This window comes from Panthera onca, chromosome E3 (genome assembly GCF_046562875.1).
Source record: "Panthera onca isolate mPanOnc1 chromosome E3, mPanOnc1 haplotype 2, whole genome shotgun sequence".
Classification (NCBI taxonomy): domain Eukaryota; kingdom Metazoa; phylum Chordata; class Mammalia; order Carnivora; family Felidae; genus Panthera; species Panthera onca.
Window position 1 is genome coordinate 39,011,279 of NC_138354.1, and position 27,270 is coordinate 39,038,548.

Here is a 27,270-nt window from a genome sequence, read left to right on the forward strand (position 1 = left end):
TCTCTAAACACAAATGAGAAAGTAACTATTTTCCTAAGGCTTACTATTTGCCAAACACTGTGCTAAGCTTCTAACACAGGATCTCTTTTATTCTCAGGACAAGGATACCACCTATTGCTACAAGGGTTATGCAAGGTAGTTGTCCTCTGAACAAAAACATTCCACCCTCCAATCGGACCCTAATTGGTGTAATGACTTAAGCTCGGCCCCTTCTCTCCTGGCTCAGTGATTTGGGTAGTGTGGTTATCTGTCTCCTGTAGTTGTGTTTCACCAGGAGCAGTTATCTGTCTGAGAATCCAGTCTGTTCTCCTCCCTTGGGCTGCAAGGCCTCTTCGGGTGTACTGTTTTCTCTTGCCTCCGCGTGGCTCTTTTCACCCCCTGGCCATGGATCAAGCAGAGAGATTTCTAGAGGCACTACCCTTGAGGAGAGCCAGCTACTCCTGTAGATTAGCCACATTCCAAGCTGCCAAGCACAGGCAGTACTCCAGGGAGTACATGAAGGGAAACCCTCAATTCCTGCTTCCTCTGCTCCAGAACTCTTTTCCAGCCTTGGAGACAGGAGGTAATCAGGCTTCTCGGGGCCAGAGTGAGCAGCAAAGTACCATCTACATGAGCTGGCTCTGCCCTCCCCGAGCCCTGGCTTCATCACTCTGCTAATTTTGGAAGTAATACATACTTATTGTTCTATGAATCTCCAAGGTCAAGGTCTCTCCAGAAATCAAGGCATTTAAATTTTCACCTCTCCCCTCTGGTCCCCAGGCTGTCATCTGGCCCATAGAGGAACACAGTTGGGTACTACTCTCTTACACCAATCCTGAGTGATACTACCTATGTAGGGCCCTATTCGCTACTCAAATGGACTAGGGTTCGGGAGGGGGATAGCAGAGGCCGGCGATCAGGTTTCCCCAGCAATACACACACATTCAGGTTATAAACAATATTACTACTGCAACTAACAACTTTGTACAGAAACATGCACACACTGCAGATTATTCCTTTTATTTTTTTTGTTTAGAGAGAGAGAGAGAGAATGAGCCAGAGAGAGGGGCAGAGAGAGAGAGAGTGAATCCCAAACCCACTCCATGCTCAGTGCAGAACTTGACATGTGGCTCCATCCCGTGACCCTAGGATCATGACCAGAGCCAAAATCAAGAATCAAACGCTCAACTAACTGAGCCACCCAGGTGCCCCATTTTATTTCTTTAGGAAAAATTCCTAGAACATTGGTTAAAATTATTTTTTTTTAAGTTTATGTATTTATTTTGAGAGAGACAGAGACAGTGCAAGTGGGGAAGGGGCAGAGAGAAAGAAGGAGACAGAGAATCCCAAGCAGGCTTCACATTCACAGTGGCGCTTGAACCCACAAAACTGTTGAGATCGTGACCTGAGCTGAAACCAAGAGTCAGACGCTTAACTGATTGAGCCACCCAGGCACCCCAAACTTATTTAAAAAAATTTTTTTTTTTTTTATTTTAACGTTTTTTATTTATTTTTGGGACAGAGAGAGACAGAGCATGAACGGGGGAGGGGCAGAGAGAGAGAGGGAGACACAGAATCGGAAACAGGCTCCAGGCTCCGAGCCATCAGCCCAGAGCCTGACGCGGGGCTTGAACTCACGGACCGCGAGATCGTGACCTGGCTGAAGTCGGACGCTTAACCGACTGCGCCACCCAGGCGCCCCCAAACTTATTTTTAATTGGCCACATTTCAATTTGGAAACAAACTCCTGCCAGAACAGTTTTACTGGTTTATTCTGACACCAAGCCTGAGAACGCTCCTGTCCCACACAGCATCACCAACATGGGGTATTATCATTCCTTACCTCTCTGCATCTAAGTGATAAGATCTCATTTTAATGTGTATTCCTTAATAAGTGTGATCACTTTCTCCTATTTTTATTAACCATTTATATCTCTTTATCTGATTTTCACTAATGTGTCCAGCATGTGATTTTGGTTTTCGTTTAACAGGGGGATGGGCGATCTTCTGACATAAAACATTTGTTTGAGAAGTATGCGTGCCATGCCCATGGTACATTCTCAGAAGCACAAACCGAAGGAGATATGGTGACAAGCAGGTTTCCCTCTCTCTGACTCTGAGTGCCAGGGCCTCGTTCTCCATTTATATCATCGGGCTAAGACTGGGATTACGGCTCGGATTCACAAAGACTGAGGCTGAAGCCAAATGCTGGTCCCCCTGTTTATGGTTAAGGGTCACTGGAGTACTCCTATCCCCACTCCAGACACCAATTCCTCTCTAGTATTCCTGGGAAGCTACGTTGAGAATCAGAACGTTCTTGGTAAACAGGGTATGCAAGGAACGGAAACAGAGTCTTAAGGGAGACCTTGTCTAGTGTAGGAATGTTTGCCCCACACGTTCAACGTTCCTTTGTCTGAGCAATGCCAGAGGGTGCTGGACTCTTGCTGACTCTTCTTCCACTTGGTTCCACTCTGACTAGACCCCTCTGTAAATACATCCCTTTTCAGACCCTTAAATCAGAACTTGATTAACTTTCCAGGCTTTGCTTGAGGTTACTTTTTTTTTTTTTTGTACAGAAATGTGATTTCATTTCCATTTTCTCAGTGTAATTCTCAAAGTTCAGCCTTAATTCTCCTTCTTCCAAGCTCCCGGGAAACACATCACTACAGGAAGCTCTGTGTGGATTACAACAACGTATCTAATTGCTAAAGAACCAATGTATCGTCATCTTATTTAAAAACCTTTTCAGGGGCGCCTGGGTGGCTCAGTTGGTCAAGCGTCCTACTCTTGGTTTCAGTTCAGGTCATGATCTCGTGGTTTTATGAGTTTGGGCCCCATGTTGTGCTCTGTGCTGGCAGCACAGAGCCCGCTTGGGATTCTCTCTCTCCCTGCCCCTCGCCACTTGCGCGGTCTCTGTCTCTCTCAAAATAGATACATAAACTTAAAAAAAAAACCTTTTCAATTATGAAGCGCATACTTTCTGAGCACTTCTATTATGCTCAGGTGTTGTATGACATAGTATCTCATTTAATCGTCCTAATAATGACATGAGGTAGTTATGCTCATTGTTCCTATTTTGCAGCAATGGAAACTGAGGCCTTGAGAGGTTAAATAAGGAATCCAAGATGTTAGGGCTGTTAAGGTGTTGGGAGCAATTTCAGCCCACACCGCCCAACTCCACACTCCTGCCTTAACTGCCGTGCTAATTTTGGAAGAAATGCACACCCACTGGAATAAGAAAAATATAGAAGAGCATAAAGAGGAAAAAATTACCCTTGGCTCACCAACCCAAGATGAACACTCAAAATGTGCACGTGTCCTTATTGCTCTCTTCGGTATGTTTTTAATAATGACATTGTCTTACATAGAGTTTTGTATCCTGTTTTCATTTTATTTGTTATTTTTATTTTATTTTTGGGAGAGAGAGAGCACGAGCGGGAAAGGGGCAGAGAGAGAGGGAGACACGGAATCTGAAGCAGGCTCCAGGCTCTGCACTATTGGCACAAAGCCTGACGCAGGACTCGAACTCACAGATGGTGAGATCATGACCTGAGCTGAAATTGGACACTCAACCGCCTGAGCCACCCAGGCGCCCCTGTATCCCTATTTTCAAAAAAATGTTTATTTATTGGGACACCTGGGTGGCTCAGTTGGTTGAGCATTTTGACTTCGGCTCAGGTCATAATCTCATGGTTCGTGAGTTTAAGCCCCACATTGGTCTTGCTGCCATCAGCTTAGAGTCTGCTTCGGATCCTCTGTCCCCCTCTCTCTGCCCCTACCCTGCTTGTGCTCTACCAAAAAAAAAATTTTTTTATGTTTATTTATTTAATGGGGGGTGGGAGGCTCATGAGCGAGGGAGGGGCAGAGAAAGAAAGGGAGAGAGAGAATCCCAAGCAGGCTCTGCACTGTCAGTGCAGAGCCAAACACGGGGCTCAATCCATGAACCGTGACATCATGACCTGAGCTGAAATCAAGAGTCTGACACTTAACTCACTGAGCCACAGAGCTGCCCCGCAAGCTTTCAAGCTCCCTTCTTGATCTACTTGCATAGTTCTGGTAGTTAGAAGGTCTAGGGAAGATTTTGTTTCCTCTCCCACTTCAGAGGTAGCCCTCTCTCTCTGGTTATTCATTGAGTTAATTCCACAGTTTCACTTCTGGTCATTGGAAACTGTGCTTATATCTTTGTAATGAGACCCAAGTTCAAAGGAAAGGGCCAGGAGAGCCTCTTATTCTTGGTGAAAGGGCCAGAAATCAAAATCAAGAGAATGTGAGCCCCGAATGAGATATCCCTGATATAAGAATAGCGTTAAATAAAAGCCCAAAGGAAGAGGGGGAAAGACGACTGCTCGAGCACTACCATGATTCTATGATGAATGTGCTTTGAGTCTAGACCTCCGCGTACCAGGCTGTCAGCTGTTCTTGCACATCTCTGCCTTGACTCCGTCTGGCGAGTCGCTGAGTTTGTCCTTCTCATTCTTCCACCTCTGCTTTCGCAACCTTTCTCCTTCCTCCCGGGATCCCCAGATACCTCTTTTGTAACCCATTCCCAGAAGGCCTAGCTCTTTGCTGTCCACAGATGTCATTTGTGGCGGACGCTCTTAGTTATCTATTCGACATCTGTTCTACTGCTTTCTCTTTCTTTTCCGACGGAGCCATGATTTTGTGAGGGTCAAAGGCCAGGGGAAGGTGAGTCCTTCCACCAGTGCTAGGCGGTGAGCCACGGTTGATCAAAATCAATTACGGTAGCTATAGTCTTTTTGCTCTTGAGAATGACTGGTTTGGGATGGGTAGGTACCTGGTACACTGCACATCTGCATGTATTATGTGGATTCCATTGTCACCTCCGCCAACATGCTAAGAATGGCAGAGGAGAAACATGGAAACATTGGGACCTTGGTGTCACCGAGAAACTGGATTAACCAACCTTTACCTGCCCTACTCTTGAACATAGTTTTCTTGGGTTTTCTGCTACTTGCAACTGAAACCATACTAGCTGATATTCCTCCCATTCCCACTACTTATTTTGTCAATTCCAATGACACTGTTGCGGTAACCATGCAACCATTTCTTGAGGAACCCTTTAGCTACACGCACATGCTTGGCACCAGAATAAGAAAACATACTGAGACTTACCCAGAATTTTCTATTACTTATTATCTCAATTGTTTTTTCACCTTTGTATATCGACACCTTTGTAAACGGACAACTTACTTGAAACCACTCTCTGAGGAGAAGCATCCGGAGCTCTTTGAAGCTGAGAAAAGCAAAGTTGTATATTAACCAAGGTAACCCAAGCAATTAGTGGCAAAGCGTGGGAAGGAGCTCAATTTTAAATTCCAAATCCCTACACCACGGCACCCAGTCCGTCAAGTGTAAACTATGTGGCGATGGGGCCGGACGAATGTGAGGTATTCGGAGGTATACGTGTCTCACGAAGCAAGCCTATTGCTCTATTCCCGCTTGAGCTTCGCTGTGGCTGAGCTTGATCTGGCTCAGCTGGGCTGCAGCCACAGGTCACGAGAAAACATCGCATGCGAGACTAGTGACCGGCCGAAGCTGATCTGAACTTTGTCCACGCAGAAGACACCCCTTTTCATTCCACCGCCCCACAGTCCGTCCCAGATACAGCGGACTTTATTGCACAGGCCGAGACTAGGACGTGCACTCCTGGCCACTCCCTCACCTCACCCCGTCCGCACCGACGTTTCGGATCCACAGGGGACACTTGCCGCTCGAACCCACATTTCAGGGCCGACAGTCTTTCGGGTTCTGGAGTCTCCCGGTCTTGCTTTCTTTATTCCCTGAAACGTTACGTCGCTCTGGGATCACCCTATCTCTTCACACCCTACCTATTCACTTACCTGCCTGCAGGTAAGCGGGCAGGAGCTCACCCCGGAGACTCAGGAAGCGGATCCGGAAATACTTGCTTCGAGAGATGGATGAAAAACCACATTTCCCAGCACGCTCCGTGAGAGAGCTGTCCTCCCTTAGCGGGCTCGATTGGTCAACACACGAGAAGGACTGCCCCTTCGGAGGCAGCGATGGCCAATCACAGGGCAGGGTTTCGAAAACGCAAGGGGGCGTGCCGTTTCCGGAGGCTTTCCCGGCAGCTCCCACGTAAAGGAGCGTGGGAATCTAGCAGTGCCTCGGGCTCTAGGTCTGGAGAGTCAGTGGGGCGTCGGCCTCTGCTCCTTCTCTCCGGGTACGGGAGATTTTCTAGGATCGTTAGTCTCACAGCGGTAGGTGGCACCTGGCCGGCCCGGGATCGGCCCCTCCGAGGCTGAGCCACGAAGAGCGGTCGGCTCAGGTTTTAAAGGGGTTGGAAAAGCGAGGGAGCCCTGGGAGTGCAGCCAATTGGCCCCTCGGGGGGTTATTCTCTCTCCTCCCAGATCTGTCCCGAAGTCAGTGTGTCGACTTGAGGAAGGCATTCCCCTCCCCCACCCCCACCCCGAGATGGAGTCCACGCTCCCGACAACCGGGGCCCAGGTAAGACTAGGTCCCTTCTCGGGGTCCCCGTTCCTCTCGATATTTTCCAGCCTCTACCTGCCCTTCTTTGGAAGAGGGTTAGGAACGCCCCTTTCTGTGGGAGGGCCCCTCATCCCCCAAAAGCCCTTTGACCAAGCTGTCTTTGTTCCTAGACCAGGCGCTTGGGAGAAATGGCTCCTCAAAACCTTTCTGAACCACCAACCGGGAGCAGGGCCCATTGGTGAAGGCTATGAGTATCTCAAAGTGTCTTTCTGGAATGTTGCTCCAACTGAAGATTTCTAGGGTCACCCCACACCTTTTGAATAAATACAAAAACAAACAAACAAACAAACACAACAAACAAAACCCCAGGTGATTCTTAATCACATCGAGGCTCTATTGGTTTATAACACTGGTAAACTGAACGAAGGAGGACAAGGCCTGGATGTGATTCTAAAGAGAGCTTAGCAGTGAGTGTCATGTGTAAGGAGAGAGACTAGCAAGGAGAAGAAATCTCTTCTAGAACTTCTCACAGTTCACCGTCTTGGTCCTTATACCACTGCCTCAAAAATTATGTCTATCTTCACTCCTTTGCGATTTACACCACTCTTCCCCTCCTCGCCACCCCCCCCCCCCCCAGAACCCATTTATACATCATCCTCAGCACTCAGGAACCTTTGACACCAAGCCCATTTCTTCCTTGGTCTGATGTTTCTAGCTCTTCCCCGCCTACACTGAGTGAGGGGGTGGCCTTAGGGCCTTTTGTCCTGAGATGGGCTCTAATGTTGTTTCAGGGACCGATGCTGTTTGAGGATCTGGCTGTGTTTTTTTCTCAAGAGGAGTGTGTGTGTCTGCACTCTGTCCAGAGGTCCCTCAGCAGAGACACTACACAGGAGGGTTTCGAGGAGATGGCCTTGATGGGTAAGGCAGTTATTTTTCCTGCATTTTGGAACTTTGGTCAGTTCTAGGAGCAGGATCTCATGTCTCGTTGACATGTTGGTATGGGGCAGTGGGACCTATCTCTGGGTGATCTATGTGGATATGATAAGAACTTGCATGACAGAACTTTGCGGTTTTCAAAGGATGAGATGATTTCTTAAGACAAAAAAATCCAATCTAATACAGTGACTATGGTTTTGCACGAAACCTGGCAGTACCTACTAATCTTCCCAAATATTTGTTGTAGTCAGTTTACAGTTTTACTTGCAAAACCTCATGAGTGTAAGTTACTGTCATTTGTTAAAGATTCAAAATTAATTTACTCTTTTTTTTTTTTAACGTTTATTTATTTTTGAGACAGAGAGAGACAGAGCATGAACGGGGGAGGGTCAGAGAGAGAGGGAGACACAGAATCCGAAACAGGCTCCAGGCTCCGAGCGGTCAGCACAGAGCCCGATGCGGGGCTCGAACCCACGGACCGCGAGATCATGACCTGAGCCGAAGTCGGCCGCCCAACCGACTGAGCCACCCAGGCGCCCCAAAATTAATTTACTCTTAAAGGGGTGCTATGCCTTTTTCACCTAAGGGGAGCTGTATGCAGAAATGTTCCCATGCCGGAGTGGTGTTTGTCTCTGACTAGGATTGACTTTTGGAACTATATCATATCAGAGTTACAGGTATTCTAACATTCTTTCTATTTTTACCATCTGTGTCATTTCTAGATCTGTTTCTGTTAATTGATTGTGCTCCTACTTATGGGTCATAGTTTTCTGCTTGTTTACCTGTCTAATAATTTTTGATTGGATGCTGGACGTTGTCAGTTTCACGTCGTTGGATGTTGGCTTTTGTTGTACTTTTTAAAATATTTTTGGACTTTGCATTTAAGTTATTTGGGATCAGTGTGATCCTTTCAGGGCTTGCTTTTTGCTTTGTTGGGGTGTATTCAGAGCAGCCTTTAGTCTAGGGCTGATCTGACCTGCTGCTCACGCAGTCTTTCTGAGGATACTGCCCGATGCCTTGTGTGTTCCACTTTGGCTGGTGGGGAACATGAACTATTGAACTATTGTGTGAACTCTGAAGCTTGTTCTGTCCCTTTTTGATGATTCTTTTTTCCAGTCTGGGGTAGTTTTCTCACATGCACTTAAAGACTAATACTCAGCCAAAGTCTTAAGGGGACCCTATCTAGATGCCCAGAGCTCTGCCTGGGCACCTGTCTCGTCCCCAGTATTTTGCTGTCAAATCCTAGCCGTCTCGGCATCCCTGAATTTGGTCTCCTCGAGTCAGTAAAACCATTGGGTATCATTTGAATTCCTACACTGCACTGCAACCCAGAAACCCTTTCTGGGCAGTGCACTGGGGCAATCATAGGGCTGTTTCTCCAGAAGGACAGACTCTTTTTGCATTGACATGTTGGCTTTATAAATTAAGAATATTTGGACAGATGTTAAAAAGGAATGCTTTTTGGCAGGCCCAAGGTCTGTTAGCCATCCTAGGAGCGAGACTGGTTCTTATTTGGCTGCTGCATGCATGGCACTCTACATTGATCTTTCCTCGGGGAGAGGTAAAGAAATTTTGAAGAACTCTCCTAGTGACAATAAAACTATTTGTAATAAGCACAGTGTTTCTCTGCTAGATAGAACAATCCTTACTTGCTCTCTCTTTTTCTCTCTTCAATATGAACCCCAGTCTCTCTTCCAGTTGTGGTTGCTCAGCTGTCACTTGAGATCGCATAAATGATGAAAAGTTCTGGAGACATAGGAGACTAACGGGAAACCCCCTGTAGGCAGTGTGTACCAAGAGTGCCCTTAGTTCCTATCCCACTGGACCCTGACTTAGTTACAGCTCTTTTCTCCTTCCACCCCTCACAGGCTCACCTACCACCGGATCCGTGGGGAAGCCAGTAGAGCCTGCTGGCCTGATTTTGTACAGTGCATCAGTGTCTGGGTTCTAGGATAAGCCGTCCACAGTTTCTCGGTCCTCTGTGTAACTAGCTTCTTTCCCAGTACCACCTGAGGGTGCTGTCTATGTTTTGCTTTCTTTTGTTTTTATCTGCAGGAGGGAAAGGCAAGACTGAGATTACTCAGCAGTTAAATCTAGACTCTATGGGAGTTGAGGAACTGGCCCCAGAAAACTCCTCCATTGCTGTGCCCCTTGTCTATTACCCAGAAAAATCTTCTGAGACCGGAGGTGGAGACCCTGAAAGGAAAGTATCAGGTGGAACTCCTGCTTGCAAGAAAAGGTTCAAAAGCCTATTAGTTACCATCAAAAACCATACTCCATTAATAGACCCACCTCAATGTCTAGAAACTACAGCACTTTCTGAAATTCTTGAATTTTCTGGGGAAGAAGCCAAAAATTTGTATAAGTGTCCTGAATGTGACCAAAGCTTCAGTGATAATTCATACCTTGTTTTGCATCAGAGAACTCATTCAGGAGAGAAGAAGTATAAACGTGGTGACTGTGGGAAGGTTTTCAATCACAGAGCTGACCTGAGGACACACAGGAGAAGCCACGCTGGCGAGAAGCCTTGTAAGTGTGCTGAGTGCGGCAGCAGCTTCCGCCAGCACTCACATCTGTCTCGGCACATGAATAGCCACGTAAAGGAGACGCCCCACACATGTGGCATCTGTGGGAGAGGTTCTTTGTGGCCCCCAGGGTTGGCACAGCATCAGAAAACCCACGCTGCCAAAAAAGCCTATGAATGTACCGACTGTTGTAAAGGTTTCGGTCAGAAGACAAATCTTGCTTCGCGTGAGGAAACGCACACGTCAGCCACCCGGTACCCGTGCACTCAGTGTGTGAAGTGCTTTGGACAGCCCTCACACTCTGTCCTCCCCGAGCAGGGCCACGAGGACGACTGTGAGGACGACGCTGAACACTGCGGTGACTGCAGAGAAAATTTGCTTTTGTTCTCAAAATTCAAACCCTTAAAATGTCCCGAGTGCGCAGTGACCTTCCTCCGTGTCTCTGAGCTTATTTCCCATCAGAGCATTCACAGAGGGGAAAAGCCCCATAAATGTAAAACATGTACAAAGAGCTCTATTTTGGACTCAGAGCTCGCATGCCACCAGAAGAGCCACACAGGAGAGGAGCCTTTTAAACGTACCACGTGTGGGAAAAAGTTCCAGGTTGAATAGACATCTCGTTATTCATCAGCAAACCCATAAGAAAACCACCATGTAAATATAGCCAGTTTGCATTCCTACTCTGCTTTTCCGTATCTGTACTGAAAACCAGGGAGGAGTTGTCCTTTATATGCCAGACGCGTGACACGCATTCCGTGCCCTGCACCCCAACCTTGCTTTGGGCACTGTGATTTCTACTTTATAACCGAGGAAGCATAATCATTGTCACAGCCAGTGAATGAAGCCAGGATTCAGTAACTCACTCGCTGTTCAGGTACCATTTGGATGAGCCAGATAATGATACAGAACTTTTTTTTAATTCAGTTTTCATTAAACTGAAAGTTTTGCTGGAGTTGTTTTAATTTTGTTACATGGTTTGTAAGTTCACTTCTGGAAGGAGAAGAATTTTGTTTTATTTTTTGCCAGTTCTGCAGATCTCGTGTCTAGGAAAGTAACGCATCTCTGTGTTACGCTTTTTTTGACTATAACTCTCTGAATGTAACATTTGTTCTGAGAGCTGATATTTCACGTGCTAGTTTCTGAAGTGGTTTGGAAGCTTGTATTTCTGGTGTGGAAAGTTCCCAAATAGGTGGACAGGTTGGTGTTATGATGCCGATTAGTATCTTTGGAGTTCCCATTCTGAGATCTGATGCCACTGGCCTTTCTGACTCACTTGCAAGGAGTTTTGACAGTCTGACTGTAGCCCTTTCTGGTGCCTGGCCTTGAGTGAAAGTTACTTGCTTCTCTCTGAAAGGATTTACCTCTAAGTCTCTACCAAAGCACATTACCTGCCTTTCTATGAGTAATAGTAACTGGTGTTTAGTGAACCTGGTATATTATCTAATTTAATCTTCAGGATAAATCTGACAGAGAAAGGGCTATCCTTGTTTCATAAATGAGGAAACTGAAGCCCACAGAGGGTAAAGTCAAAGTCAGTACGTTGCCCAAGACGAAAATAGCAATGTACTGAAGCCGGCACTTAACCTTGGGTCCCTCTGACGGTAAAGGTTGTGCATTCTTCAGTATTGTTGTGTGTTGGCTTTGTGTTGGGGCCGCAAGCCACCGGGGAGGCTGAGCTGGGTGGATGAGAGCGGTCATCATGGAGGCTACCCTGTGCACATGCATCCTAGAACCCCTCCACTGCCCTGTGCTTTATCCCAAGCCTGACTTACATGTATGGTTATAAAGCAAAAGAAAGATTCCCCAAGACTTCCGGTTCAAATTCCCATTCCTGTGATCAGATCAGAGACTGCAGACTCTACAGAGTACAGTCCTTATGGTTTTAGTTGGGTTTTGGTTTAAAAAACAAAATGTCCTCTTCATCTCCAAAGAAAAATACGTACAGAGAACGCTTAAGAGTTTCACCACACTACCTGACACCACGTAAGTCTTTAGATACTGCCGTTAACATATAAATATTGGAGCAAGATATTCTTAAATGGGTTGGTCATTCATGTTCAAGAATCAGGGAATCTTGTAAAGATACATTCATACACGATTTCGCTTTAAAGAAAAACTGTGTACCTATCAGCAAAGCTGTTTTTAAATGGCCTTTTGATCAGGATGTGAGAATGGTCTTACTCTACTTAAACACTATAGAAGTATGGCATTGACTAAAATGGGGTTGTCACTGGGAAACCGCGTGAGCAATAGTACGCCTCTTTAGGCAAGTAGTACTTGGAAGATGTGGTTTTTCTACAGGACAGCAGGTTGAGAACTGAATATACAAAATGATGGAGGCTGCTGCTCTAGGCTCTTAACACTGTGCAGAGGCAAGAAACTATTCCTGGGGAGTAAGGAAAATGGAGACCCCAACCCAGCTCACTCCTAACTCCCTTTTTGTCGGTCTTGTTTCTTGTTTGCAGCTCCACAGTTGAGACCCTGTGATCTGAATGTCAGGGTCACGTTTGACTCTCTGTTTTGGATGTCTCCACTCAATAGAGACACCAGTCCGCTGGGGCTTTCGGATCTTAAATTAAAAAGTGAAGTTATCTGCAGGTTTTTCTTCAACAAGTCTCTGGGGAGCTTAGAATTGTGTAGAAAGATGGTCTCTAGTTGGATTTCTTATCAGCCAACTTTGGGATGTACTTTGCTAAACACCAGAAAGTAATATCTGCCAGCTCCCCTGCTTCCGCCTTTGGTGGGAGCATTATCACGTATTAGGGGCTCTCCTGTTTCAGCCGAATGAACAGGGTTGCGGGGTGGGGAATGAAACTGGGAAAGAAGCCCCTGCTTGCAGAGTTGCTGCAGAAAGAAGTAGGGAAGGCTATCTTAGAAGGCGCTTGTGCAGAATGGGGCTGACATAAGACATGAAGGCTGTCGTCCTTTCCTTTGCTCCTAAGACTGTATGGGGGAGGGTGAGCCTTTATGCTGTAAGTGCTGTTCTGCACCTCACCGTGGGAAGTCACCTTTCCAGATGAGGCTTCCTTCACAATTAATTTCAGGTTTTACATTTTTGTTTATTCTCTAGACTTTGTAAGATTATGTCAAGCCTCCATAATTGATAAGAAAAATAGCATTTTTATAAAGACATTAACACACACAGAAGTGTAATTAAAATGCCTTTGTGGTGTAGTAACCATTGCTAACGACCAGTATGTAGAAGAAAAAAAAAAAAAAGAAAAGAAAAACCAGTTTGAGTGTCAGTTACTGTGAAAGAGGCATATTTTCAATTGTTGCCTTATTGTGCATTTGCACGTAAACACACTTGCTGGCTGTAATTCACGCTGCTCTGAGCCCAAGGAGTTGGAAGGAAGGGTGAGTTCACCAATGGAATCCATGCTGTTTTTACGATGATGGCTTTTTTACCCTCCCGTTTACAGTGCCAACTGATGGAGATAGATTTCGCAGTTTGTCATTAAGTCAGAGACATTAGCCAACTATGTGAGTATTAACAAACACTGGATAAAATAATATATGCAGGAGTTCATCGTTAGGAGTGGTCGGTTCACTACCTTTTGCGGCATGGATGTTGACATACTATGCAGGGTGAGAACTTCGTACGAAGAAATTGACTTTTGAACAAATTTGATTTCTGTTGATGGATAAAAAAAATGTGTATCAAACATGTCTTTAACGTGATCGCCTGAATATCATGGCACATTAACAACCATCATTGCTACAGACAGCATTATTCCAGTAGAATTCAGAGGTCCAGTTTATATTTTATAGCTAAAGAAGTGGTGGAATTTAGTTGTTAATCCCAAAGGAGTTGGACTCAAAATAGTTCTGTTTAGAGCTTCGTTACAGTAGTTGATAGGCTATTCACATCTCCCCATTTAACACAGAAAATGACTAACCCAGTATAAAGGGAGTTACAACTAAAAACAAGTTACATTTCACAGTAAATGGTGTTTTGAGTCTTTGACTTCTGAGATTCCATGTAATTACGTGGCATTGTTCTGATGACTGCAGCGTGTTATAGGGTCTAATACCCCAGATTTTGCTTAATCTGCCAGTACTGCACATGTGTACAAAGTAGATTATAGTTTATCTAAATAGTCTATTTTGAATTGTGCATTAAGCTTGTTGTCTTTATAGGATTTCAGTAGTAAAGTGTTTTTGCTTTGGCCATCTGTTTAAAAAGTAAAAGTAACTAAATGGTCTTATTTGAAGTATGCCTACTCATCTGTTTTCGTTTTGTAGACTGAGAGAACTAATATCAGGATGATCACTACCCATCTTTTCACCGCCCATCTGACTACAGGTTTTTTGTCTTTTAGTTTTCAACATCCCTCCTTCATGAACACTCTCGGGGGTGGGGGTGGGGGGAGTGGGGGGGTGGAGGTACTATAACATATATGTACATTTGTATAACCCTGAGAAAATGCTGCAATCTCTAGTTCCTCTGAATACCTCAGAAGTATGTTTGTTGTATGCACTTGTACTGTCTAATGTTTTGATTTTACAGATTTTGGTATATTCTCATCACTCTTAGCTCCAGAATGCACGCTGTCACTAGGCTGTGACTGTCTATCTGACACGCGATTTGGCATCTAATAAATGCTGTTCTTGATGATGCAATGAAGTGAACTTTTTCTTTTACACTGCAGTGGTTTTACATGGCAGCGAGTTTTGAAAACTAGCGGGATTGTGGTTTGGAGTGTGAACGAGTGACTTCGAGCCACGTAATAATGGAGGTAAAAATCGCAAAGGAAAATTCCAGCGCGAACCGTGGGACCGCCCTGGACTTCGATGTCCCCTCCCGCCGCGGCGGTCCGGAGTCCGGCACCTCCGACCGCGCAACCTGGGGAGTGCCCTCGTGCTGCCCGCCCAGCGCTGGGGGTACGAGCCGCCCTCGCGCGGTTCCGTTCCCAGGGCCTCTCCGCGGTCAAGGAGCGCAGGCTGGCGGGAATGCCAACGAGATGAGACGCGCTAGAGCGGCCCGCCGGGCTGGGAACAGGAAGTCGCGCGCTCACTTCCGGTGCCCTCTTCGGGTGGCGCGGCTGCGCGCTCCCGGGGCGGCCGTGGCGCGAATTGTGGCGGTCGTGCGGCGGCTGTCCTGGCGGGGCCCCTGACCCACCCCCGGGACTCACCGCGGGGTGGTCTTCGCAGAAATTGGGCTGCGGCCCGGGAGAGTTTGCTACGGGTCCCTCAGGTCTTGCCCTCCGCGCCACGGGTGTGACTGGGACCGAACGATTCTCTGCCCCGCGACTCTAGGCACCGACCGCCGCGAGGGCAGGAGGAGCCCGCGCTACCTCCCCGGCCCGAGCCCTGCTTTGACAGCGCGAAACTGCGGGCACGCCTTGCTCGCGTGCCTTTGGCTTGTAGAAAGGGACGCTTTGTGCTTCTCGCTAGACCCGGCGCCAGTCTCCGTCTGCTTTCTGTGTGTCCCGCAGCCGAATTCTAACGTGCTTCTTTAGAGTATCCTGGGCTCACCTGACTGCAGGGTCCCCCCGCCGCCAAGCGAGCTTCGCCACTCCTATGACTGCGAAGACGTCGCTTTATGTGTGGCCCAGATTTCTTCTCTCCCTGCGCTCCAGATCCCTATATTCAAGTGTCTGTGAGACATCTTCCTTTGGATGTCCCCGACACGTCAAAGCACATGCCCTACCCCGAACTCAGGCTTTTTAGTCCTTGATCTGTTTGCCTCCAGTATGTGGCGCCACACACACACAATTGCTCACGCTACCAACACACTCCCTTTCTCCACTCGCGCATTCCATCATCAAGTTCTGGGGATTCTACCTCAGAAATGTTTCTCAGACCTGACTGATTCTCTGTGTTTCCACTGGCTCCACCTTTAACTACTGGCTGAGGTCGACGGAAACAGCCCTCCGACCTCTCACATCACTCGGTCTCTGCCAGCACAGCCAACACCTCCGATCATGTCACCATCCAACTTGACATCTTCCACTGGCTTCTCGTCGTCCTTAGGGTAACATCCAAAATAGTCAATGCAACCTTCCTAACCATTACTGCCCTGCCAACTCCAGCCACTTTCTTTATTCTCTCTCTCCCTCCAACTGCACTTTCAGTTCAAATACACCAAGCTCTTTACTTAAGAATAGTTAACACACTTTTTCTTTTAGCAGTAACCACCCCCCCCCATCCCTACCTACCATTACCAAATTGAATAGTAATTATAAAACGGATGTTTTAATGTCTGTGGGCGCAGGGACCAGACACATGGCAAGTGCTTAAAATTGTGCATAAAGAAGGACATTTCTGTGGCTCTGTTACTTTTACACTGTTGGATACAGCTACAAGACTGACTGGAAGAAAGGGAATAGGCAGTGGTGTTGTCAGTTCAAGTAGGCAGGAGGTTTAACAGTGGCCGAGAAAAGCTGTAAGGAATTTAGCAAAAAGCTTGACTAAGCTAGTTCTCAGGATAAAATGTTAAAGATGTTCTATTGCCTGGCAAGAATAATTCAGCAAAGATGCACAACTGCTACGAGCCACATTTGAAGGAAGTGAGGTAAATGTGGTTTGAATTTCAAATAGAATTGTGTTTGGCACAAACAGAGAGGGAAACACGAAAGAGCTGGGTCTGTGTCCTACCGCCTTGAACCTTTCGGGACTAAAGCATTAGTGATTAAAATAGCTCAGATCACAGGCACAGAGGGATCCGGCCGATAACATTTCATTTCCTGTACCGTTCCCATCCTGGAAGAGCCCCTGAGTTGGGGAGGAGTAAGCACCCAAGTTGGCAGGCAGAATGGTCCTACACTTGCAGGCTAGGCCGCCCAGGAAATTACCAGAAGGGGAACTGCTGTCACCCTGACAACCCTGGAACAAAAAGGAACTTGGCCAGCAGTTCCACATTCCTCTTAGAAGTTAAGTTTCACTTGACTGAACTGGCTCATGAGCCCATCCCTGGACCAACCACTGTGGCTGGGAGGATGGAGCACACTGGCCAGGCCTGGTTCTCATGCACTCTCCTGGAGCTGTGGTTGGGGTCAGCCCCACCAGTATCCCGTGTCCAAAGTGGGAGAGAAGAGGTGACTCCAAAGGATACCAGGATACTGTAGGAAGAAGAGAGGCTGCGGGCTGGGGTCAAAAATAACAGGCAAGTCAGAGTAGACAGGCAATTGGAGTAGTGATGAAAACGGCCAACACTAACCAAAGACTCGTTCTGTGCCTGGTCCTCCGATGCTAAGCACTTTTCCTAGATTATTTCACCATTGTTATGTACATTTTCCGCATGCAGAAAACAGGGCCGGATTGCAGGGTGTGTTATGAAGTAGGAGGAGACAGGAAGGAATTCTCAGGCTCGTTGTGGAAGGTTGGAAGGTGTGCTGTTAAAGCCCAGCTACCTATGATTGGTGCAAAATTCAGAAAAAGATTCTCAATCTCCTCGAAGGGCCAGAGAATAATCATGAAGTCTACCTTAAAGTACACTTAAACGTGTGTAACGGTTAAGGGAGATGTTTGAGGTATCTAAGGAATCACTGCCATCAAATGACAGCAGGAGAAAGCTGGGAGAACCTGACCTTCCTCTCTCAGGTAGAGCCTTCCCCAGTCACTTCCCATCACGTGATTCCTGCTCAGTTTTGTTTTGTTTTTCTAAGTAGTTATAGTTGCAGTTTTACATTTGTTGGTGCAATTACTTGATTCATGTCCGTTTCCACCAATACACTGGGCTTTCTAAGACCGCAGATGGTCTGGGTTCACAACAGTACTTCCAGCACCTCGTGATGCCTGGCGTGTAGAAGGCATTCAATAAGCATTTGTCACAAGAGTGAATGAGCCTCCAGGACAGTCCTTCAGTTTGAGGCTAACGGTCCCACGCAAGCACGCGCGTTACGCCTCCCGTCGTGCGCTAGAGGCGGAGCCGTCTGGAACTACATTTCCCAGAGGGCTCCGCGGCGGCCAGCCCCGGGAACAGAGGACGTATGTGCTGTCGGGGTGCCCCCCCCCCCCACCATTCTCGCCCACTTATGCCGAGGTTGCCAGTGGCAGCTGGGTCCGGCTGGGAAGTGTCGACCGGGGTCGCTCGGCGAAAGGAGCCTGCCCGGGCGTCCTAGGGGGCGCTGGGGAAACACCCCTTACGCCAGGCAAATCCCTGGCCCCGCAGAGAAGACCCCGCTCCCGGCTCCCCGCTCCGTCTTCTGCGCCACCGCGGCGAAGGGCCCCCGGTGCAGTGGTGAGGACGGAGGGACGGGGCGGGGCTCGGCGTGACCTGCTTTGTGGGTGCAGATTAGGACAGGGGGGTGCAGTGGTGTGAGAGAGCAGGGCCGGGAGTAGGCAGGGGTCCTGGAAACGAGGAAGACGGGGTGGCCTCCAGACAGATTCAGGAGGCAAAAGTAACGATTTCGTGGGGTGAGAGCAGAGAGGCAGAGAGGACTTGGAAGTTTCTGGGTTGGGAGACTGGGTGGCCAGCAGCTTTGTGGAGAGAAGGTGTCTTGCCTCCTCTCGAATCTACAGTTTTTCTAAACTTTCTAGAGAGATAGGTTAATCACAAGTGTGACAGCGCAGCTGTGGTAAACGCTTCAGAGAAGAGGTGTGTCAAGCTACGAGAGGGATTTCACCAGGCCAGGAAACTGAGGGAGGACACTTCTGAGAGCTCAACAGTGACGTGGGAGTTTAGGGGTTGGAAACCTCTGGAAAGGGCATAGGGCGGTGGGCTGCTGTCTCTAATGGAGAACCTCAGGCAGGCCTCTGATAGGTCGGCTGACTCCCTGTATAGCAAGCTTTTCCTGCTCCAGAGAAACACAGCCAGAAACTGGAGAACCCAGATGCCTGACCACACCCTGCAGAGACAAGGTGTGACGTTTCCAGGTCCAGTCCCACCTGGTATGAGACTGTCCCTGGAGCCATGAGATGGCTGCAAACTTGAGTGCCCTGGACCTCCCCGTCCCCTAGAACTAGAAAGCCTCCTGATAAAAGATGCCACGTGGGGGTGGGAATCTCACCTGCAGACCCATGATCTTGGTCCCCAAACACTGTTGTCACTGTTGGTCCTGAAACGAGGAGGTGGCTGGGCCAGGGAGGCTCTTGGTCATCGTTGGGGATTGTGCCATCAGTCGCTAAGGCCAGAGATGCCTCCCAAGGAGGGGATCCTTAAGCTACTGGAGTGCTCGTAACCGTCCTGTCCAAGAGACCCACATTAGGTTCAGCATGAGCACCCAGAGGGTGACAAGGGGTGGCAATCCTGACGGAGGATTTGCAGAGAGAGCCTAGGAAGCCAGGATGCTGGGTGGGAAGGGCCAGAAGAAGCCTAGAGAGTCTCTCGTGTGATGGCTGATAAGCTCCTCTCCTTGGTGGGGGCGGGGGGTACCCTGAACAGATGTTACCCCTCTGCTTCCTCTTCCCCCCGGAGGTCCTGTCCAAGGCTTCCAACAAGAATCTGCAACATTGAGTTCTGGGTGGGTCACCTTTACTTTGCCAGAACCACACTTTCCAGGTATAGAAGGACAGCTCAGAGGAGAACTGAAAACTAGACAGCATTTTGTCTAAGCACCTGATTTTCTCACAAGGAAACTGAGGTGTAGGCCTGTTAGAGCTCAGTAACTGGCTAGCTGAACACTGGAAACGGAACCAGGGTCTTCAGGCTCTTGGCTCAGTGCCTTTTCCGTGGCCCCGAGCCGTCTCCTGGTCAAGTTGTGCTGCAGCAGCGTTGCTAGCTGTGTGATCAGCTAACTCCTCGTGAAAAAGGAACTTGTGTGTCTCTCAGAAAGGTATCTGTGAACACACTAAAAACCAATGGAACTGTATCTACTTTAAAAGGATGTCGCAACGTGGTGAATGCCCTAAAAACCACTGAGCTGTATATACTTTAAAAGGATGAATTTTATAGTATTTGAATTGTATCGCAATGTAAAAAATAACCTTCGTAGTAAAAAAGTTGAAATATGTATTTTAAAGCTGTAATATATGTTTAAATGTAGTACAGAAAATAACATATCAGAGACATGAAAATGATTTATGTGACCAGCTTATTTATGTGCAGACCAGATGGCAAAGCTGCTTTTGTCTTTTCTGTGCAAAATAGTAGAGTATCTTGTAAGATGAACTGTTAAAACTCTTAGCATTTGCAATAATCTGTGTGGGTTAGAATTTGCTTAACACTGTAAATCAAAGTGAAAACCAAATAAGCTGGATGTTAATATAAGAATGCAGTTCCCAAGAAGATAAATAAACCATAGAAAGATGGGTGTCCTGGTTTAGGGGCTATTTCTTTCCACAGAACTCACCTGTTGCAAAGGGAACAGAGGTCCCACAGTTTCACAGAACAGCGTGGGAGGGTTCTCGCTGGGGCGTGGGGGTAGAGTCTGGCCCTGAGTGGAAAATCCAGATGAAAAGGGGAGCAGGTGCACATCGGCCTCGGGAGGGGCACTTCCCACTCAGCACCTCAGCCCACTCAGGGTGAGTAGTCCTCTGGGACAGAACTAGACACCCCGTCCCCTCCGCCTGCCTTACGAGGTCCCTTACTGGAGGAGCAAACTTCTCTGTCAGAGAACTTCCTTCTCAGCTCCGATTTCTTCCTGAGGGCAGGTATCTCATTCTGCTTTCATCGTGACCTCTGATTCCTCCACATCCTGGATCGGACGGCACTCTTGTGCCCTCTTCTAGATCAGAACCCCTTTCCCAGGGAAGTATCTGCCTGGTGCCGTATATGCCTCGGAAGTGAGCATACAGGGGCGTGCTCTCCAGAGGTGTCTCTCGCCTTCACCCTGAAAACACCATCCCCGGTGGGCTCCTTCCCCGCATTAGAAGAGTTCAGATGAACAGATGGTTACCAAGCCTTCGTGTGGGGCACTTGAGAGGCGACGGCATGATCCCTCATCCCTGGTCCCCCTCATCGGCCCATCCCTCTCCAGGGTATTCGCGGAAGCAACCAGGACTCCAGGGGCGAAGACCGCATGGCGCGAAATCCAGCATCTTAGAACCGAAGAGCACTGGAGGCATACAACTTGGGTCCTGTCGTTTAAACCTTACCGAGCCAAAGAAACACATTTCAAAGCGGACCCAGAGCCACGACTGGATGTAGGTGTGTCCAAAGCCAAAGTTTATGCACACTTGGTGCTGTGGTCTGAATGTCTGAGGCCCTCCCAAAGTTTGTATGTTGAAATCTGAACCCCCAAATACAACGGTATTAGGACGTGGGGCCTTTGGGAGGTTCGAGGTTCATGAGGGCGGAGCCTCATGAACAGGATAATTGTCCTAAAAGAATCCCCAGAGAGCTCCCTGGCCCCTTCCACCATGTGAGGACACAGTGAGGGGAGGGCCGACTGCGAACCAGGAAGAGGGCGATCACTGGAACACGACCTGCAGGCGAGGGCACCCACATCTCCATCCTCCAGCCTCCAGGACAGTGAGAGGTAATGTCTGTTGTGTGTAAGCCACGGGGTCTGGTACTTGGTTGCAGCATCCTGAACAGACCAAAACACGGCTACACCCAAGGGTCTCCGTCACGCCTTTCTTAAAGTTTTCCAAAAGGTAAGGCAAGTGCTTTAAAACTCCTCCTGCGAGCACCGTCTTTGGCCTGAACATCCACGTGCCCCATGAACCACGCTTCTCTCCAGCGTCCCTTCCTGGGCTCTGCCATTTCCTGAGACCGTGTCACTCTCTGAGTCCATCAACTCAGCCCTCCCCCGCCCCCCACTGGTGAACACACGGCTCCTGTCCTGTCCCAGACAAAGCTGAGTCCCAGTACAGGTGTCCTCCCCAATACACACCACCCCCAGACATGACATCACTCCTCCCAGTGGGACACGAGTAGCCCCAAATTTTCAACATTCGTTTCGGATGTTCGAAAGGTGCTTAAAGCCGCTCCTGTTGGGGACACCCTCTCTCTGCCACCCCAGTCTCTCTCCTTGCCCCTAACCCTGGGCTCCACCTTCAGAGCAAGCCCTTCCCTAGACCTCGGCCCCATTCCTGTGTGCGGGCACTCCGGGAACACTACTGCGGGTGGCCTCCCGCACGAGGCTCCGTGGCCCAGTGGCAAACTTTTCATCGGATTTCTGAGAATGACGTATTTACAAAAAATCAGGAACACATTATTCACGATAGCCAAAAGGTGGAAACAACCCCAGTGTCCACTGACAGGTGAGTGGATACACAAAGTGTGGTCTCTCCATACGGTGGAATATCACTCAGCCTTTAAAAGGGAGGACATTCTGACAGCTGCCCTGACATGGATGACCTCTGAGGACACTGCACTCAGTGAAAGAAGCCGGTCACGAAAGGACAAATACTGTGCGAGTTCACTTACATTAGGTCCCCGGAACAGACAAATTCCCAGAGGCAGAAAGCAGGAGGGCGGGTGCGGAGGGAGGGGGAAAGGCGAGTGGGTGTTTAATGGGGACAGAGTATCGGGTGTGGGAAGACGAAGTAGTTCTGGGGAGGGGTGGCGGTAAGGGCTGCAGGACAGCGTGAACGCGCTAAATGCCACGGGACTGTACCATCGCAAATGGTAAACCTGTGTAAATTTTCTGTATATTTCACCATAATGAAATAAATTTAAAAGACAAAGAGCAGCATGAAGGGCCACGGTAGAACGGGGTGCCTCAGCTTTTGGGGCCCCTCTCTCTGGGACACACCCATTTTTATTCATAAACAGCCCTTTGGAGAAACTCTTCTTTCAGGACGTGATCTGTGACTGTGGATTAAAAAATGCTAAATTCAGGGGCACCCGGGTGGCTCGGTTGGTTAAGCGTCCGACTTCAGCTCAGGTCCTGATCTCACGATTTGTGAGTTCGAGCCCCGTGTTGGGCTCTGCGCTGACAGCTCGGAGCCTGGAGCCTGCTTCAGATTCTGTGTCTCTCTCTCTTTCTGCCACCACCGCCCCCCCCCCCCCCCCCCCCGCCAACATGCTCATGCTCTGTCTCTCGCTCTCTCAGTAATAAACGTTTAAAAAAATTAAAAATACATAAAAATCTTAACAAATGCTGAGTCCAGGAAATAGGACCTCTCCTCCCTCGAATTGCTACGGCCTCTCTGCCCTTTCTAGGATCTGAGGGGCTGATGGGAGGAGAATTTAAAAAACTACATTTTACTTGACACCTAGTTCGTCTTCCTTTTATAGGACGCTGGCCAGCAGACAAAATGCTTTCACTGACACATGTTCACTTCACCGATCATGTGAGGTTATCAGGGCAGGCCTTCCCATTACCAGTGGAGAAAAGAGGGTGGGATGTTTTATGTTTATTTTTTGAATTTCTAAGTAGGCTACACACCCAGTGAGGAGCCCAGCGTGGGGGCTTGAACTCATGACCCTGAGATCAAGACCTGACCTGAGATCTAGAGTCAACGCTTAACCAGCTGAGCCACCCAGGTGGCCCAGGTCTGGATGTTTTAAATACTTTTTAGTTTTGTTTTTTTTGTTTGTTTTTAAGAGAGAGAGAGAGAGTGCATGAGCGGGGAAGGGGCAGAGAGGGATACAGCATCTGAAGTAGGCTCTGTGCTGACAGCAGAGAGCCTGACCTCGGGCTCAAACTCACGAACCATGAGATCATGACCTGGGCTGGACCCAGATGCTTAACTGGCTGAGCCACCCAGGCGCCCCTTAAATTGTTTTTTTAAAAATTTTAATGTTTATTTTTGAGCAAGAGAGAGACAGAGACAGAGTGCAAGCAGGGGAGGGGGAGAGAGAGAGGGAGACACAGAATCCGAAGCAGGCTCCAGGCTCCGAGCTGTCAGCACAGAGCCTGACACGGGGCTCGAACTCATGAACCACGAGATCGTGACCTGAGCTGAAGCCGGACACCTGACGGGGCTGAGCCACCCAGGAGCCCCAGTGTGGATGTTTTAAATGACGTATCCAGGCCACCAAGTGGGAGAATGACAGAGCTGGGTGCAAGGCTGTTCCTCGGTCTCAACCTGGCACTAAGGCCACTCCTCTGGCTTGTTTACTAAGCTGCCTCAGGTCCGACTACGGCCAAATCACTCCCAAGACAAGGAAGGTTCTTCTGGGTTTGCCTAGTGGGCTCTGCCCCTTATCTGGCCCCAGAGGAGTTTCTAGAGCCAGGAGTGACATTTGGAGTGGTTTGTCTCCATTTGTTTCACCAGTAATTCAGGAATTGGGACCATACTGGTCACCAGTATTTCGGCTTGTGACAGCTGCGTTAAAAGATATACTGCAGGGGCACGTAGGTGGCTTAGTTAAGTGTCCAACTCTTGATTGTGGCTCAGGTCATGATGTCACAGTTTGAGTTCGAGCCCCGCATCAGGCTCTGGGCTGACAGCTCAGAGCCTCCTAGGGACTGTCTCCCTCTCTGTCTCTGCCCCTCCGCCGCTTGCTCTCTCTCTCTCAAAATAAGCAAACTTTAAAAAAATATTTGAAAAAAGATACATCGCAATTGTGCAAAAGTATATTACAAAAGAACGGGAGAAGATACTTGCGAGTCATGTACCTGCGAAGGACTTGACTCCAGGACCTATAAAGGACTCTTACAACTCAACGATGAGAACGACAACCCAATTTGAAAAGAGCAGAGGTTGTGAATAGCCGTCTCTCCAACGAAGATACACAAGTGGGCAGTAAACATCTGAGAAGACGCGCAGCATGAGGGAAATGCCAACCCAAACCACAAGCGACACGGCACTTCACGTCCACTACACGGCCACACTCGGAGAGGCGGTGACAGGTGTTGGCAAATATGTGGGGGAGCCGAGACCCTCACCCACCGCAGGGGGGGACGTGAGGTGCGGTGTGAAAAAGTCTGGCAGCTCCTCAGAAACACTTCGGTGTCAAGTCAGCATTCGACCTGGCAATTCCGCTCGTAGGTATATACGCACAAGAAACGAAAACACATGCGCACAGAAAGCCTCGGGCGCGCGTTCACAGCGGCACTACTCACAAGAGCCCCACAGTGGAAACAACCCAAACGTCCCGCACTGGATGGACGGAAAAACAAAAGCGGTCCACGCACACAGAGGAATATTACTCGGTCACGAAAAGGATAAAGTTCTGATGCCTGCTAGGACGTGAATGGACCTGGAAGCCACTGTTCACGGGGGACACAGGGATGGGGAGCGACCGCTCAACATGATGGGGTTCCTTCTTAGCTGCTGAAAACATTCTCAATGAGATTGTGGCGAGGGTTGCACACCTCCATGAAGATCCCGTAATTATTGAACTATATACTTTAAAGGGACGAATGTTATATTGAAGTAGATCTCGAAAGAGCTCTAAAAAAAAAAAAAAAGCATTTTTCTTTTAGAAACATTGGGGGAAACGTCAACACTGTGTACTGGATGGTATTTGGGAGTTGTTGACTCTGTCGGGAACGGTAATGGTATGAAGGGAAGAGTTTTACAAGTCCTCATCTGCTGTAGATGGAAAATGCTTTTTCAGGGAAATCGCGAGGTCCAGATCCCCAACCTGTGCACGAATGCTTCCTTCTCTGACTCCCTGGGGGCAACCGGGGAACAGAATACCTCGAGGAGGAGTCACCCCCACCCATGGCTAAGTACAAGCCAAACCCACAGAAAATAGTAAACCGTTCAGGTTGCTCATGGGTGAGGGATGCACACAAGAGGAGAAATATTATCACTTAAATGGGGTCACTAACTGCGAGCCAGCAGGTGGGTGGTCCGTGCGGAGGCCTCCGGTGCATCCACACAAGGGCAGGGGGGTGGGGAGAACCCCACATCTGCAGAACTGAGCACACCTGCAAATGTGGCTGTGCGTCTTCTTCCACCCTTCGGACTCTCCTCACTGGAGTTGAGCCTTACCTGCCGGAGGAAAACTGGGCTGGGAGAGACAAGGGAGCATCACAGGTTTGAAAGCCTTCTGGGAAGGAGTGAGATTCAGATTGGCAATTGTGCCACATTTATCCAAGGACCGCATTTGACTTTACGATTCAGCAATTATTTTTTTAAATGTTTACTTATTTTTGAGAGAGACAGGGAGAGGGTGAGCGAGAGGCAGAGACAGAGAATTCCAAGCAGGCTCCACGTTGTCAGCACAGAGCCCGACACGGGGCTCGAACCCGCAAACCAGAAGATCACAACCTGAGCCGAAACCAAGAGTCAGACGCTTAACTGACTGAGCCATCCAGGCACTCCTAAGATTCAGCAATCACTGATTGTGTGCAGGAGAGAGAGAGCACATACACAAAGTTCTCCAAAACATACCAAACAAACAAAGCTCTTATTTAAAGAAGACTTCCTGTTCCAACTCTTAATAAATAAGAAGACTGGAAATCTAGCTCATTAGCTTTCAGGAGAGATCTTTGACTAACCAAGTTGATTCAACACATGGGTATGGTTGGGCCAAATCCGCCCCCCCCCCCCCCCCGAAGATGCCCACATCCTAATCCCTGGAGCCGTGAATGTTACCTTATAGGGCAAAAGGGATTTTTGCAGATATGATTAAGAATCTTGAGACGGGGAGATTATCTTGGATTATCTGGGTGAGCCCAAATATAAACATTACAGCAGTTTCAAGAGGGAGGCCGGAGGGTAAGAGTCAGAGAACGGAGACATGCACTTTGAAGATGGAGGAGGGGGCCACAAGCCACAGAATACAACGGCCACTAGAAGCTCAGAAAGGCAAGGAAACAGATTCACCCATTCGGACACCTTAATTTTGGCTCTGTGAACCTGATGTTGGGCTTCTGACCCTTGGAACTCTAAGAGACTGTGTTGTTTTAAGCCACTAAGTTTGTGATCATCTGTTACAGTGCCGATGAGAAACTGATACAGACATAACTATGATTAAGGGGGTCTTACGACAGCAAAATTGGCCTGGGAAAAGGAGATGGATGAGGTGGGGACAAAGGAGGAATCAAGAGGTCCTGACCGGTGAGAGGCAACAGACAGGGGTGATGTAACGAGCAGGAGTAACGAGGGCAAACTCCTCTAAAACCTTTTTTTTTTTTTTTTAAGTTTTTTATTTTTGAGAGAGAGAGAGACAGGGCGAGTGGGGAAGGAGCAAAGTGAGGGAGACACAGAATCCGAAGCAGGCTCCAGACTGAGCTGTCGGCACAGCGCCTGAGGCGGGGCTCGAACTCACGGACGGTGAGATCATGACCTGAGCCGAAGTCAGATGCTTAAGTGACAGAGCCACCCAGGCACCCCAAACTCCTCTCAAATCTAACGTGGTTGCCGGGAAGGGGACTGTGAATCAGTCTAAAGGTCCGCTAAAAACGACGAGAAAGGCCAATGAGCTTCCATTAAGTCTCTCTCTGCCCAGAAGACAAGAGGCTTTGTCCACTGCACTCAACACATCGTCACCAGGATCTCTGACTCAGGACTTGGCCCTGACAGAACAACACCTATTTCTCTTGGCGGGGCGTGGGCTCAGTCCAAAAGCTAACATGATGGGAAAATAGGGTTCCTGTCCCTAAAGAGCCTTTACCGTGAACAGTACAGC

At 48.4% G+C, this 27,270-nt stretch overlaps 1 protein-coding gene across 3 annotated transcripts; it reads left to right on the top strand.

Moving 5' to 3' along the window:
• Nucleotides 1-6,005: 6,005 nt before the first annotated feature.
• Nucleotides 6,006-14,531, top strand: ZNF597 (zinc finger protein 597). 3 transcript variants are annotated; one of them, XM_060648282.3, is made up of 4 exons: nt 6,006-6,181; nt 6,369-6,465; nt 7,239-7,365; nt 9,439-14,531. In XM_060648282.3, the coding sequence occupies exons 1-4, from the start codon at nt 6,021-6,023 to the stop codon at nt 10,518-10,520; spliced, it is 1,467 nt and encodes a 488-aa protein (XP_060504265.3). In that variant the 5' UTR covers nt 6,006-6,020; the 3' UTR covers nt 10,521-14,531. The 3 variants fall into 3 exon arrangements, with proteins under 3 accessions (XP_060504265.3, XP_060504266.3, XP_060504267.3); XM_060648283.3 differs by having other exon boundaries at nt 6,080-6,218; XM_060648284.3 differs by lacking the exon at nt 6,369-6,465 and having other exon boundaries at nt 6,099-6,181.
• Nucleotides 14,532-27,270: the final 12,739 nt, after the last annotated feature.

What these genes read in the sequence shown, in the direction of transcription:
- ZNF597 (XM_060648282.3), top strand. Translation starts at nt 6,021, where the DNA reads ATGGCCAATCACAGGGCAGGGTTTCGAAAACGCAAGGGGGCGTGCCGT. An exon ending in CCTCTGCTCCTTCTCTCCGG is followed by an intron (nt 6,182 to 6,368) that starts GTACGGGAGATT and finishes CTCTCCTCCCAG; the next exon opens with ATCTGTCCCGAAGTCAGTGT. An exon ending in CGAGGAGATGGCCTTGATGG is followed by an intron (nt 7,366 to 9,438) that starts GTAAGGCAGTTA and finishes TTTTATCTGCAG; the next exon opens with GAGGGAAAGGCAAGACTGAG.